The 13,954-nt window shown below is 41.4% G+C and overlaps 2 protein-coding genes across 3 annotated transcripts in view; one reads left to right on the top strand and one right to left on the bottom strand.

The window, feature by feature from the left end:
- Positions 1-1,274: 1,274 nt before the first annotated feature.
- Positions 1,275-10,936, bottom strand: nectin1a (nectin cell adhesion molecule 1a). Of its 2 annotated transcripts, none has more exons than XM_077547278.1 (10): positions 10,538-10,936; positions 5,946-6,058; positions 5,107-5,365; positions 4,842-4,959; positions 3,804-3,985; positions 3,222-3,339; positions 3,005-3,156; positions 2,793-2,925; positions 2,464-2,527; positions 1,275-2,204 (listed from the first exon to the last, which is right to left on the bottom strand). In XM_077547278.1, the coding sequence occupies exons 1-10, from the start codon at positions 10,587-10,589 to the stop codon at positions 1,884-1,886; spliced, it is 1,512 nt and encodes a 503-aa protein (XP_077403404.1). In that variant the 5' UTR covers positions 10,590-10,936; the 3' UTR covers positions 1,275-1,883. The 2 variants fall into 2 exon arrangements, with proteins under 2 accessions (XP_077403404.1, XP_077403405.1); XM_077547279.1 differs by lacking the exon at positions 10,538-10,936 and adding an exon at positions 6,656-6,686.
- The window catches only part of smpd1 (sphingomyelin phosphodiesterase 1), a 10,698-nt gene continuing 3,831 nt past the window's right edge, over positions 7,088-13,954 (top strand). Inside the window, exons 1-4 of the mRNA XM_077547277.1 lie at positions 7,088-7,105; positions 12,008-12,153; positions 12,289-12,536; positions 13,253-13,573. Coding sequence (XP_077403403.1) covers positions 12,309-12,536; positions 13,253-13,573 — 549 coding nt within the window. The 5' untranslated portion in view covers positions 7,088-7,105; positions 12,008-12,153; positions 12,289-12,308. The remainder of the gene's footprint in view (positions 7,106-12,007; positions 12,154-12,288; positions 12,537-13,252; positions 13,574-13,954) is intronic.

Here is a 13,954-nt window from a genome sequence, read left to right on the forward strand (position 1 = left end):
CACCTGCACATGACACTCATGGCTGTCACGCAGGGTCACAATGTGGACATTCCACCACACAAAACTCACAGTAGCGGTAGTTTTTTTTTTTTTTTTTTCTATCTTGGCCATAATCTGTCACAGAGGATGCACACAATGAGGATTAGAGGGGATTTATATGTTTGATTTTCTTTTGCTGTTTTTGTTGCAGAAGGACCAAATCAAACAATAAAAGAATAATCTGCTGAATGAGATCTAATCTTCTCTGGGGAATTGTACAAATACATTTGACTTTTTTATTTTTATTTTAGAGCTCGTGTGGGCACAACAGAGCAAAAATAACCACAATTGATGAAATTTGGATTAGGCTAGATTTTCCATAGCAGCCACAATTGTTCTTTCCTTCTCATGTTAAAGTATTTAAAGTTGATTTTGCCGTATTATCTAATCTTGCCGTGAAGAATTATCCTCAAACATCATTTGTGAGTTGAAGTAGAAGACGAGAGCAGTGGGAGGGGACTAATAAGTGGAAGCATTAGCCGGTAAAGTGAGATGAGTCTCTCAAATGAATGCAGGCCACTGATCAGTTTCAGATCACTTGGCAATGACTACATCCATTGCGACAAGGCTCAAGTTAGAACTAAATAAATGTATTCGCTGTTCACTTCTTCTTCTCTTTAAAGACATAACTGCACAATATCATAAGATCCAATACATGAGCTGTGTCAGGAACGTTTTTGTCATGATATGAGTGTATTACTACTGGTTTAGAATTCCATAACAAGCAACAGTAGTCTCTTCAAAATGAAGATTATCCTTTGGATTAATTCCTGCCTTAGCCGACAAACCGTTTTTAATCCTTTATTCTTAAAAGTAGAAGTTAATTTAAAAAAAATGTTCTTTACAATAATATGTTTGTGTGATATGAGTAATAAACCTGTTTTTATTCATCTGAGGGGGGGGGGGGGGGGGGGGGGCATTTTGCCACTTCCTGTCTGAAAATGACATCACAGCTGCTCAAGGATCGGGTAACCAATGTCACGGACTCACCTGTTTTCTGAGTCTGGTCATGTGATGTTTGAAAACTGAGCTCTGATTGGTCATTGACCGGAGCCCAGAGCAACTTTGAAGTCATTTGCAGTTGACAGGGAGTGGCAAAATGGCCGCACCCTGAGATGGACAAAAATAGATGGATATTGCTGTTTATTTTATATTCCACAAAAGCAATATTATATTATATGACTTGCCCATTATCCATTAAGGTTTGTGAAAAGTTACTGACCACAGCACTGATAGAAGCCTCTTGTTCCTTTTTTATTGAAATGCTAAAAATTCAGAGTTCATCCAACAACCAGTGTCAATGAAAACTAAAACAACAAACGCACATTTTTCTATAAATGTCAAAAAACAAAATCTCATTCAATAAAAATGTCTTGTCAAAATACAAACACAACAAATCAATGGAACAATAAAAGGTGAGGTATGCTAAGATTCAATGTTGGAAATGATCAGTGTTTACAGTGCAGGATAAAGACAGTAATTATTCAACATAAATCACAAAATATCATCTTTTTAAAAGCTTTTGGGGGGGTTTCTTACAAAAAAAGGTAAAGGATTGGCAAAAGGGTTAACCGTATTAAAATATACAGTTACAAATTCAAATTTGTCATGGACAGCTGTAAATGTAAGAGAAGTAACTTGGCTGAAATAACATTCCCCTTCCAAAAATTGATAATTAAATAAAATAATTGACACAAGGGAAGAAAACGTGTTGCAAAAGTCTGAAAGCTGCAATGCAGACGGTCCCAAAACAAATTCCCAAGTAGTCCAAGGAGACTTTTCCATCCTCCTCTTGAGAAAAGTTTGTGTTGTTCCGTTTTAGATCACCGCAACACCCCGGCAGTTTACACATACTGCTCTTTGGGGAACGTGTACGCCCCCACCCCGGGGGGAGGAGATGCCAGGCCCGGTACTGAGGGGTACTTAAAGATGGCGGTGGAGTGCGAGGGTGGCGAGAAAGTGTTCTTGGACGAGTTGGTGCTGCTGCTGCTGCCCGTGGTGGTGGTGGTGGCTTGCGGGGAGTGGTAGGGGTGTTGGGGCAGGTAGGACAGAGGGGGGTTAATGGGGGGGGAGTAGGGCTCCGGGTAGTCCTCCTTGTTACAGGCTAGCCTGTAGCTCACGTAGTCGGCTGTGTTGGGAAGCTCCTCGTAGAAACGTCCCGAATGCTGCGGAACGATGGGGAGGCGTTTGTTTTGGAACCTTCACCAAATTGCATTCGTCGAAAAGTGTTTAAAGTCGTCAAAAGTTTTAGAATAACTGCACCTTATATGCTAAATTCTGTTAGCCACATTGTATGTTAGCATTGAGCTAGTGGAATTTCATTAGATGGTTTCAATGAACATCATATCGCTTGCAGTTTTGATGACTGGATGTATTAGCATTGGTGTACCTAATGTTGTGACCAATGGGTGCACTCTTATGTACCTGAATATCTTCCGCAGGTCTTTTGCGTATCGGCTGGGACAGTTTCCTTGACGGAGAGTCATCTCTGAGGAAAAAAGAAAGACGAGAAACAGTATAATTGGCATAGACAACAATTTTGAGTTATTACCCCAAAAAAAGTACACATTTTATTTTAGTTTGTGTGAAACTTTTTTTTTTTTTTGCTCTTGTTTTCGATCCAGCAACACAATTATGCCATCCATTCATTTTCTATAGTCCTTGACCTTTAACCTTCCGGTTGTCTAATTAAATTGTCTTTATTTGACTTTTAATCACAAAAGTCAGTCATGAAAGGTGCGTAGAGTACATACGAGGCGTTATCCTTTCTGCTTCTGATTTTGAGGACCAGCACCGTGATGGTAATTCCCATCAGGACGCCCGCCGCCAACAATAAGGCCACCACGCTGATGACATCACCTGTCGCGATCTGCGGCAGCGGCTTGTCTGCAAAGAAAGCAGACAGACGCGCATGTGTCTAAATCGACTGTTGCTTCTTGAAACGTAACGCAAAGCGGTCTCATACCTATAACGCTGACCTCCACGAATCCCGATCGGGTGCCGATGCTGTTCGTGGCATCGCACACGTAAGTACCCTGCAGGTCGTACGTGACCGGCCCTTTAAAGATGAGGATGTTGTCTCTTATCTCAGCGCTGCTCGGCATGGAGCCATTTATCCTGAAGAAGACAGGGAGAAATTTTGTAAGTGAAAGATTTATTTTTTTGTAATCCTCTTCACTCACAGCTTCCACTGGTAGAGGGAGACGGCCGGGTTGGCGTCGGCTTGGCAGCTCAGCTGGACGTTCTCCCTGTTCAGGTACCAGTTACCATCGTAGCCGTCCACCAGAACATCGGGTTCATCTGGAGTGCACACACACGATGATTAATCAAATTTTCACATCGTTTTCAACGTGACAACAAAGGAGCCTGGTGAAAAAAAAATGGAGGAGTCCATGACGCTGAATATTGGCGGAAACGTGATTTTCGGTGAACCTCCACAATTTGAGATTCACTCAATTAATCACGGCACAACCGCGAATGTTATAATTCTTTTGGAATTAAAAATGACCGTCGTCATTGTGTTTTTTTTATTTATTGGAAGGGCGGGAAACTGAAATGACAATTAAATTGAAAGAGTCACTGAAACAAATTTTGAGGAACGATCGTCACTGATCATAAACTGTGTTTCTTTAAATTAATAGAAGGAAACTATCATTTAAGGGGTTTATTTATGTTTGAAAGTTTGTAGAGTGAGGACCAACATAGAATACACACTTGTTTCCGTTTCACAACCCATAAAACACATTTTTGTGTGGATGACTTACACTGAATATCAAGGGTGACGCTGTCGGTGAACACCTCGTCGTTGTACGAGGTGACACAAGTCAGCGTCTCCTTGTGCGTTTCCCTGCTGGGCACCAGAATGTAGTCGCTCTGAATGGTGAAGGTTCCGTCTGAGTTTCTGTATTCGCGGGTGCTCACTTCGCCTGGCACCCTCGTCTCCCACCTGCCCACAGGAGAAACATACCAGTGTTAGATAGCTAATCCTAGCTCACAAGATAGCTAATACCAGTTTACTTAGGGGTGACCAGATTCCCATTTCCAAAAAAAGGAGGACACCTGCCCCCGGCCTTGAAATTGTGGTGCCAATCGCAGTTACACAGTGTACTTCACCTTCTATTAGGCACGCAACGCCAACCTGGCATTTTCATGATTTTATAAAACCCCCGGACAGGATGTGAGAAAATGGGACACGTTTGGTCACCCTAGTTTACTAGCCAGCTAATTTTTAAGATAGACAATCCAAGCTAACAAAATTGCTAATACTAGTTTACTAGCTAGCTAATTTTAAAGTTTTTAGCTAGCTAGTATTAGCTCACAAGCTAGCTAATACTAGTTTACTAGCTAGCTAGCTAGCGATTTTTAAAGTTTTAGTCTGTCCTGTAATGAGGCTTTTTTCTCTCTCAATAAGGAGCAAGAAAACAATCTGGAGTAATGGTAAAAAACTTGTAAAAAAACATAAGAGAACTTGTTTTGGGTTAACTCCTGATGTCACCACACTGCTGGCTTATGGAGTGCTTCAGTAAGGTGTCAGGTATTATTAAAATAAACTATAATTTATTCCTTTTGAAGCATTTTTTTAGCACACTTGGAAAAAAAATACACTATAGGTTTTAGTTGGAATCTTTTCAACTTTTATCCTTAAAAAAAAGAGAGAAAAATCCAGTATATTACTTTACCCTAAATTTGAGAAACTCTGTTCCTGACAATAGAAATGAACTCCACCTCAAGCCATTTTATCATCAATCAGCGTTAAAAAAAAAAAAACACGGTGAATTCAATAGTGATAAATCAGCACACACCTGATGACACCAGGTGGTTTTCCGTTGGCAGAAATGCACGACGCCACTGGCGTCTTCAGGTTGGAAGCACGAGCCACCAGTGTTGGCGTGGACAGACTCATCTGAGTAGTCGGGCGAACTAAACATGATGGTAAAAAGGTGAATATGACAAAATATATTGCATCTCCATTCATGCTTACCAGCAAAAAAACAAAAACGGTTGTCCTACGCATGGCAGGCCGGTTGGCGACGTTACTTTGTACGTACGGAGGCAGTTGCCACTCACCGTATACCGTCAGGTTGACCTTGTTCTCCCTGTTGCCCGCGGGGAAGGTGGTGTATTCACAGATGTAGGTGGCCTCGTCGGACAGCCGCAGCGAGGAGAAGGTGATGGTGGTGTCCTCGAGCGACGGCGTTCGACGCCTCACGGCGGCGTTCTTGAAAGTGACGCGGTCCCTGTAGGGCGGGGCCACAGACACGCCAAGGGATGGGTTGGCGATGGCCATGTTCTGCTTGGAACCGTTCACCAGTTTCTGCCATGTCACCTAGGAAAGGCGCAGAAGGTTGAGCTTTTCAAAATTGAGTCTTAAAGTTGAATGAAATCATTTATAGATAAATGCAGAGGGCCAAGGACATTTTGGTATGCCGTGAAGGTATTATGTAATGGGAATTTTGTAATGTTTTTATAACTAAACAATCGTGAATGGAAACCTTCTACCGTCTGCCCTTCGAAATGAGATAAGCACGACTCTCCCTCATTTTGTGTGGGAGTAGGCAAGGTGATAGTCTCCCATGCTATGCTAAACATCAAGATAGCAAGGCACTGAATGGGTTGCCTTATTAGGTTCTGAGTGCCCCTGTGTGTGTGACTTTTGGTATTTGGATCCGGTTCCACCTCTCAAGTCAAGGTATAATAAATTAGAGACTGTTAGGATGTGAATGATGGCTGGGAGGCGAGGGAGAGAAATCCTTTGTAAAAACATCTTAATCTCACTTTATTTCTTCATCTCACACAGACAAACAGAAATTACTATAACAATCCCCCTTTTTTTTTTTTTGGATTATAACATTAATATCAACTGAAGTGTTTTTGCAGTGTGGTGGGCTACTGAAGTGGACAAGTACCTGTGAGATTTTGACGGGCGGCGAGCTGTTGATAAACCAACAGCGGAGATCCACCTTGGAACCCAAGTACCCTGACTTCCCATCGTCCATTTCTACAGTTTGGCCATTCCCTCCTATAAAACAAGAAAGAAAGAAAGGGACATGTATGGCAACTCATACACACAATTTTGCTGTACGATATGGACATAAATTTATATCCTGATTACGATATATATCCTAATGTAGTGTTTTTATTCAAATTAAATAAAATGGCAATTTTCTCCCAGGTTGAGCGCCAAACACGCTAACCAGAAGGCTAATAGCCTGGGGTGCTAACCCACTGGCTAGCAGTTTTCACTTCATCCAACTGCTACACTAATCTAACAGTTTGACTAAGGGTGGGTTGATTTGTCATGCCTGGATCACAACAACGATAAATGATAGGAGAGCGCCTCAACGATTTTATATCACACAAGAATATATATTTTTTACATCACACAGCTTTATACTACAATTAATTTAGATTTGACTTAAATGGCAGTCAGACAATGCATGCAAAAGGGATTAACATGGTCAGTACAGTTTATGTCAAAGGTGATAGCATCGGACAACATGAGAAGGGACCTGGTGTCAAAGGTGGGGGATTACAGTAAAGGTATAAATAAGTGTGATTTGTAAAGTACTGTCCCCACTACTTGACTGATCCTCTGGAACAAATCCACTTCACTCACGTGTTTACTTGTGCCACATGGCCAGACAGTCACAGACACTAGTAAGTGTGTGAGTGGGCTTACTTTTAAGCAGCTAGGCTGCAGGTTGATTGATAATGCAACCCAGCTGAGCAGCTGGCACAATGAACAACAAAAAAAAAAGAAGCTCTTACGGTAGTCCAGCACCCCCCACCCCCCTTGTTTTGTTTTGGAGCGCAAGGAACAACTGCTGGTGTGCAAAGTTATTACATAAACAAATTTTGATGTCTCTCGTGGATATTTATTGGGTCAAACTAGCGATTGTCAGTTGAGATGTCATCAAAAAAGAGCAATTTACCCTTAGATGTCATTTAGCTGGTCGCCAGCCAATCGCATGGCACATGTAGACAAACTAAGACGTCAGCCAACGTGCGTGCTGCGTGGTGACGTCATGCGATGGACGCACGCCCAGGCCGCTCTACTGTCAAATCGGTGCGTATGCCGCCTCCGCTCTTTAGTAGGAATAGTTGCGATGAGTAAAGTAATAAAATTCAACGTTACAGCAGATGCGTGTCGTTATGTTGGTAAATCATTTGTTAAAGATATCTTGCGTGGTTTTGGGCTCGCGTTGTAGCTGATAGGTGACATTTTGGAGCCGTTTTGCGCTAAGCTAATGTTGCTAGCACCGATTAGCACAGAGCCAGCCAGGATGCAGCAGTTGTACATTTGTTTATGCGCAGGTGATCGTCCAATGAAGACGCCGTGAGACCAAATTTGTCCCAGTTTAGTAAAAACTACAATACAGGGGAAAAGTGAACTCGAGTCGTTACATATGTTATACAGACACACACTGTAGTTTAATATTTACGAAAAGTATACTTTAAGGATCATGAGTCTGACACTAATAGTAACTTCTATAGAAAGCAAAGCAGATTTTTGTGTGTGTGCGTGTGTATGAAAAAATATGAATAATAATGACAATGATATACTAACATCATTACTAAAAAAAAATAGCAACATATTCACATTAGCTATAGTTCGGCATGCAAGTCTAACATTCCCATTGTGTTAATGGAGGTTTATTGATGTGTACGCGAGTGTTTGGTTCTCAATTCTGACACGGTCAAGCCAAAACGAAACACCCCAGGCAGAAATTGCAGATATATTGGCAGGCAGCTAACTCTGGAGTTGGAATACGGAATTAAAAAAAAATGAAAAAAGGGCGCTAAATGGCCCCATCTCGTTTACTAACCAACCACATTCACACATTAAAAGTTCTCCCGTGAGTCGAGTTGAGCTGATTAGAGGTTTAGATGAAGAGCAGTGAGTCTTGATCCACCTCCCTCTCGCTCTCTCACACTCCCACCTCACTCTTTTTCACTTTTCTGCTCTCAGGTCCATTCATTCATTCTTCCATTGTTTATGATGATGGGAAATGACCTCACGAGCCACAATGACCTAAAAACAGCAGCAGCATGGGAACTTAACACAACAATGGCAATGTTGTTTTACACGTGTAACACGCATGCGACGGAGTCCTTATAAATGAGTCCGATATAGACATCTACACAATTACATGAGTTGTACAAAAAAAAAAAAGGCATCGGAAATCAATTTGGATCATTTAACCTTTAAGTACAACCTCAGTTTCATTGTAATTTTGCAACAAAATCAGTCTTAAAAAGCATCAGGCTGTGATTAATACACTGAGATCGATATGCATTGTTACTGTAGAAAGACTGAGGGGAGTTTTTTTGCTCTTTGGAAAACTTTAATTGCACAGCCATCTATTGGCCTTCAACCAGTCCGGACCATCTTTACTTCAAGGCCAGTTGTTGATAATCTCAAGATCCTTGAAATATATTTATATAAACATACTTGCACTGAAAAAGGAGAAGAATGTGCTCGGACAAGAAAACGAAAGAAAAAGCGAATGAGGGCAGATTAACTCTTTAATCACCGTGCCATCAAATCTGTGATTGATTGCGGATTACCGCGTTGAGTTTGTGTGGAATTTACTGTGGAGGAACCTGACACACAATGACAACTATCTAACAGAATGACACACAAACATAAACAGACACACACATTAACCTAAAATCTAGAGTTCGTTTTGTGACATTGAACACCACGATATCATGTGATTTCCACTCCAGTTCTTATCTCTAAAAGCAACAGATTGCGCCGCAGAAACAGCTCAAGAATGAAAACACATTTGTGGCATCCACTCTGCCAAATTGCATCCCTCGCATGCTCCCGTTTTAACTGATTGAAATGTAGGTTTTTCAAACGTCTAATTTAATCTGTCATTGTTTGAGAGTGCCCGTGCGCATGTTTGTATGTAATCTGCACGGCGGCGTGGAGTGTGCACTTGGCCCGCGTTCAGCGAGGCCAGCTCACAGGATTAGCATGACTCTTGCTGCCGTTTGGGGACGCAAGAGAAAGAGGAGATGAGGAGTCACGACGGGAACAAAACATTTGTGGAGGACAAGTGGGAAGACGGATAAATCGTCAATCATAAAGATGGGCCTGCAATGCTACGTAAAAGGGGTGAGGAAGAGGTCAAGAAGGGCTGGGCTGGATTATTTTAGTCCGGGTGATCCAATGGTGGATTATGCTGAAATTTGCTTGTCAAATCTCCAGCGGCAAAATCGCAAAAACAGAACGTGAGCGGGAACGAGCATGAGTGTGCACCAAGCAGGTGAAGATGTTTGTAGTGTGAGATTTGGCAGTCTCACCCTCCGTGTGCAGTTCTAATCCCTGCCCTTCAACACATGGCACACTCACACAGCGGCATGTACACATGGCATGGAGAGGGCTTTGAGTGAAACAAGCAATCAGAGCAGATGTCGCAGCAGCTCAACACATCCGTATGCTGCCACTATTGTCATGACGTAACCAGCCCCGCCCCCGCTAGCCTACTTTTTTTTTTTGGGGATGCCACCACAAGTCTGACACGAGATTCTCATCCCTCCATTCATTAAAAGTGTTTGTCAACTGCATGCAGTATTAGTGTGTCGCGCCCGTGGGATATGATCCCATTTTAATTCATTGGTCTTAAAATTACTACTTTGCGCATCTATCTATGCCAGTGACGTATAGTGACAGGAAGAACAATTAAATGCTCTTCCACTCTTCCAAATTTGCTTTTTTTTTTATGTGAATCAGACTAAAATTCTCTAGAAAAATACACCTCTAAAGTTTCAGAAAAAATATCACTATTATTTTGCATTTTCTTTAGCATTTTTTCCTTCTCCCCAAAAGAACTTGCATAACTTCGATACGTCCATCCATTTTCAACGGCACATGATCACACAAAAGAAGGCGGGACCCAATTTAAAGCCTGACCTTTGAAACTTTTAACCGCACACGCTACAACTTAGTAAACAAATAGATAAATAAAATCAATAACAACAACAATAAATGTTCAGTAGCTATAGGCCAGTGGTGTCCAAACTCGGGCCGGAGTCCTGCAGGTTTTGGAAGATTCCCTTCTCCAACACACCTGAAGCTCATCAGCTAGCTCTGCATAAGGCTGATAACGATCTGTTCATTGGAAACAGGTGCATTGGAGCAGGAAAACATCCAAAACCTCAGGACTACGAGCATCGAGGACACCGCTGCTATAGGAAAACCATAATCATGAAAAAAAACAACAACGGTAAAATCTATTTCACATTCACTATAGCAGGTGGTCACAGATAGATAGATAGATCTTTATAAACGCCACCATCTCATACACGTAATTTTTGTGTGTATTTATTTAACTTTATTATTCATTTAGTTTATATTAAAGTGACTAAGCAATTCTGAAAATGTCAATTTTGCAGCAAAAATTTGTTATCAAAACAAACTCTAGCTATAATAACTATTATCTGAAGTTTTTTAAAAAAAAAAAGAAAGAAAGAAGATACTAACGTTTACCTGACAAGACGTAAGTAGTTATCAAGAATATCCAAAGTGTCGTATGTTCCATGCCCAAACCACCTTTGCCAGTTTCTCTCCTTGGTTCAGTTCCCAGCGCGTACTTGTGGTGTGCCTCAGGGGCGACTTTCTCTGCTCCTGCCGCTCCAGTCGAGCCTCTTTTCCAACCAACTCTGAAGATGGAAACAATTTGTCAAACCCGCACCATGAGACGTGATTCCCTCTTTCTCCCGCTCGTGTTGTGATTTGTCCGTGAACCGGAGGCGCAGCAGTCGGCTCGGCTCGGCGGGGATAAAGCAGCTTAACGCGTGGGCAGATTATTTCCCAGATAGCCTTCCCCCAGTCCCTGCCGACAGCTATCTGTCACTGCCCAGGGGGCCACAACCGTGCAATAAGACCAAAAAAAAAACAAAACGTCAGGATAGAATTAATTTAGAGTGGGCGGAACTACGCGCTTCCAATTAACTCCACCCCATTCGCGGTTCGCTATTCACGCATGAATTTATTTGTGCTTCATTCTGTGGTCTGTATCCTCAGCGACTGAAAAACTCACCATTTTGCAGTTCTTGCCATTTTTGTGTTCTCTCTGTAACACGCTAAAATGCCACCAGATGATGCCAAAGCCAAAACTAAGTATGTGTGGCAGGCGGCACACATTTTGGATTCAATGCAATTTAAAGCAGATATTTAATCAATTCCGATACAGATATTATTATTTCTTATTGACATTTATTTTCAGTCAAAAATATTTTTACATTTCCAGTCAAATCACATGACAAATTTAATACTGGCCGTATTAATTAATTCACTATACTCAAACCTCTCACCTGTGGATGTTCCAAATGGGATTTTTTTAAGCATTTCTCTTTTCTTGCTCCTCTTCCTGCTTTCTTGGAACGTGCTGCAGGTTTCACATTGAAAATAAGTGTTTAAAATCAGCTTGCACATTAATGTAATTGTCTTTGAAGAGTATTCAGGATTTGCAAATCATTGTATTTTTTTCCCGATTTTACACAGAACACACCATCATATGGAAGCGTATTGCATTCGCTTGGGAAAAAAACTGTTTTTCTGAAGAAGAAAAAATTGAGGGGGGGGGGGGTGCTTTGTTTATTGTTGTTGTCGTTGTTTTTAGTATTTTTTTTATTTTGTATTTTATTGAATTTTTTTAAAAATATATTTTAAATGACAAAAAAAGAAATTAATATTTAGAAAACCTATTTTTTTTTCCGTTTTCTGAATATTCAGAAAACAGGGAAAAATAGGTCACCAGATCAAAATATTTAATAAAACATGGAAAAAATACTCAAAAAACAAAGTCCTCCCTAATGTTTTTGCAAATTAATGCAATACGCTTTCGCTATATATATTAAAAAAAAAAAATACTTTCAACAAAAAGCTTGATGAAACCCGTGCGGTTTGCGCGTGAGTCACATGACCAGTCAGCTGATCGCGTAACTTCCTTTAAAGAGGAATCGGTCGTTCTGCGGGACGCAGATGACCCGCGGCCACGGAGGTCGAGATTTAACAACATTCGTCCCACGAGCCACGACGCTTCTTCAAAGTCATCGCCGGGGTCAAGTCAACGACGAAGCTCTCGTCTGCATTAGCTTCAGGTACCGGCTAAACTTTGCTAGCTCTGCCTTCATTAGCCTGGCATTTCATTCCTACGTGAAAGTCGTATTCTGACATGAATACGTTTAAACTTCACCCCGAACCCACTGTCGGTACTTGTGTTTTGTCCGCGCCAGGACGTTTAAAGACTTCCACGATGAGAACAATGACACAGCTGCCCTTGCCGCAGCTCCACTTCGGGCTGCTGACCTGCGCGCTGTTACTCGTGCCGCCTTTGTACACGTCGTGTCACCCGACGCTGATCTCAGGTCAGCCGCAGCTTGTAATGGAGCGTCTCAGCCTGCCAATGTTCAAATTCAACTGGACCAGCATCTCCTGCCGCGCGTGTCAAGTCCTCTTCACCATGCTCGACGTGGCTCTCCTGGTAAGTCTTGACACTGCAGATCATACAATAATACTTGGACTATTTGAGTGGATTCTGTGTCTTTTTATAGTACTAATGGCAATACATGATAACATAGTAATAATTGTCTTGTGTATTTGCCCGTTGTCTTTCTAAAACTGATCAAGACCTTTGTTTTCAACTAAATGGTCCCGGGTTTCACAAATTTGTCAGTTTCAGTGTGAATGCTTGTTGTTTTAACAACGATTTTGTGTTAGAGGAACAAAAACAAGGAAATGTGGACTTGTGTATTTCAAACACAGTAGACCTGTTGACGTTTACTAGATTTTGAATGTGTAAGTGGCGGTTAGTCTGCAGTTCTTTGAATTTACTTAAGTCACTTACAAGTACAAACCAAATAGGGGACTTGTGTGTTTTAAAAAAAATAATAATAAATGTGATTGTTGGTTCAACCGTCAATGTCAATAGGTAGCAAAAAAAAAAAAAAAAAACGATTTGTAATCTAGATTGATTTAAGGGTACGAAGTCTTCCTTGTGTCTTGTATATCTGATATGACACCAAGAATCATATGACCACTTTGGTTGACCTCAATTGCGGACTCTGTCCTACACTAATCCATAATGTATACGTGCACAATCCATGCAAAAACTGTATCCAATTTTTTATTTTATTTTAGGGTATTTTGTTGATTAACTCAAGTCTTTTTTTTTTTCTTTCTTTTTTTAACGGCTTCCAGAGCGACATCAACGAAGAGCGAGTGGCGCGCGCCGTGGGCGAGGCCTGCATCCGCCTCCACCTGGCCGACGAGCAGGTGTGTCGCGACATCACCGAGCTTTTCCGGGACGACTTCATCCGGGCCTTGCAGGAGTCCCTGCTGTGGCCGTCCGAGGCGTGCGGCCTGCTGGTGGGGCCCCCCTGCGGCAAGTTTGACATCTACGCGTCGTGGAACATAACCTTGCCCAAGGACCCCAAGCCTCCTGTTACGCCGCCTGTGCCGCCGAAACCCGGCTCGCCGAAGAGCAGGGTGCTGTTTCTCACAGACATCCACTGGGACATAGTAAGCCCGCTTCATTCGAGCGTTTTTATTATCCACCGTACTGTGATATTTATCGTGTTAAATTAGCCGTTCTTCCTAAAATTGGTTGATTAAAATGTATGGGTATATATATATATTTTTTATTCTTTCTTTTTTTTTGTACAAAGTAAGTCAATGTGCTTCACATATTTAAAAGCATTTCCAAGCATGAGTAAGGAAATTTAAAAGTAAAGAAATAAAAAGTAGCTTACTAAATCCATTTAAAAAATATGAGCACTTGATTTAGTAAAATATTGTTTAATATACAGCATATAAAATATAATTGTTACATTTAGATTTTCATTTCCTTTTTTTTTCACCTAGTCTACAAATGACCTGGCTAACTTGGCAATGTTGAACTTA

This window comes from Vanacampus margaritifer, chromosome 16, assembly GCF_051991255.1.
Source record: "Vanacampus margaritifer isolate UIUO_Vmar chromosome 16, RoL_Vmar_1.0, whole genome shotgun sequence".
Classification (NCBI taxonomy): Eukaryota; Metazoa; Chordata; class Actinopteri; order Syngnathiformes; family Syngnathidae; genus Vanacampus; species Vanacampus margaritifer.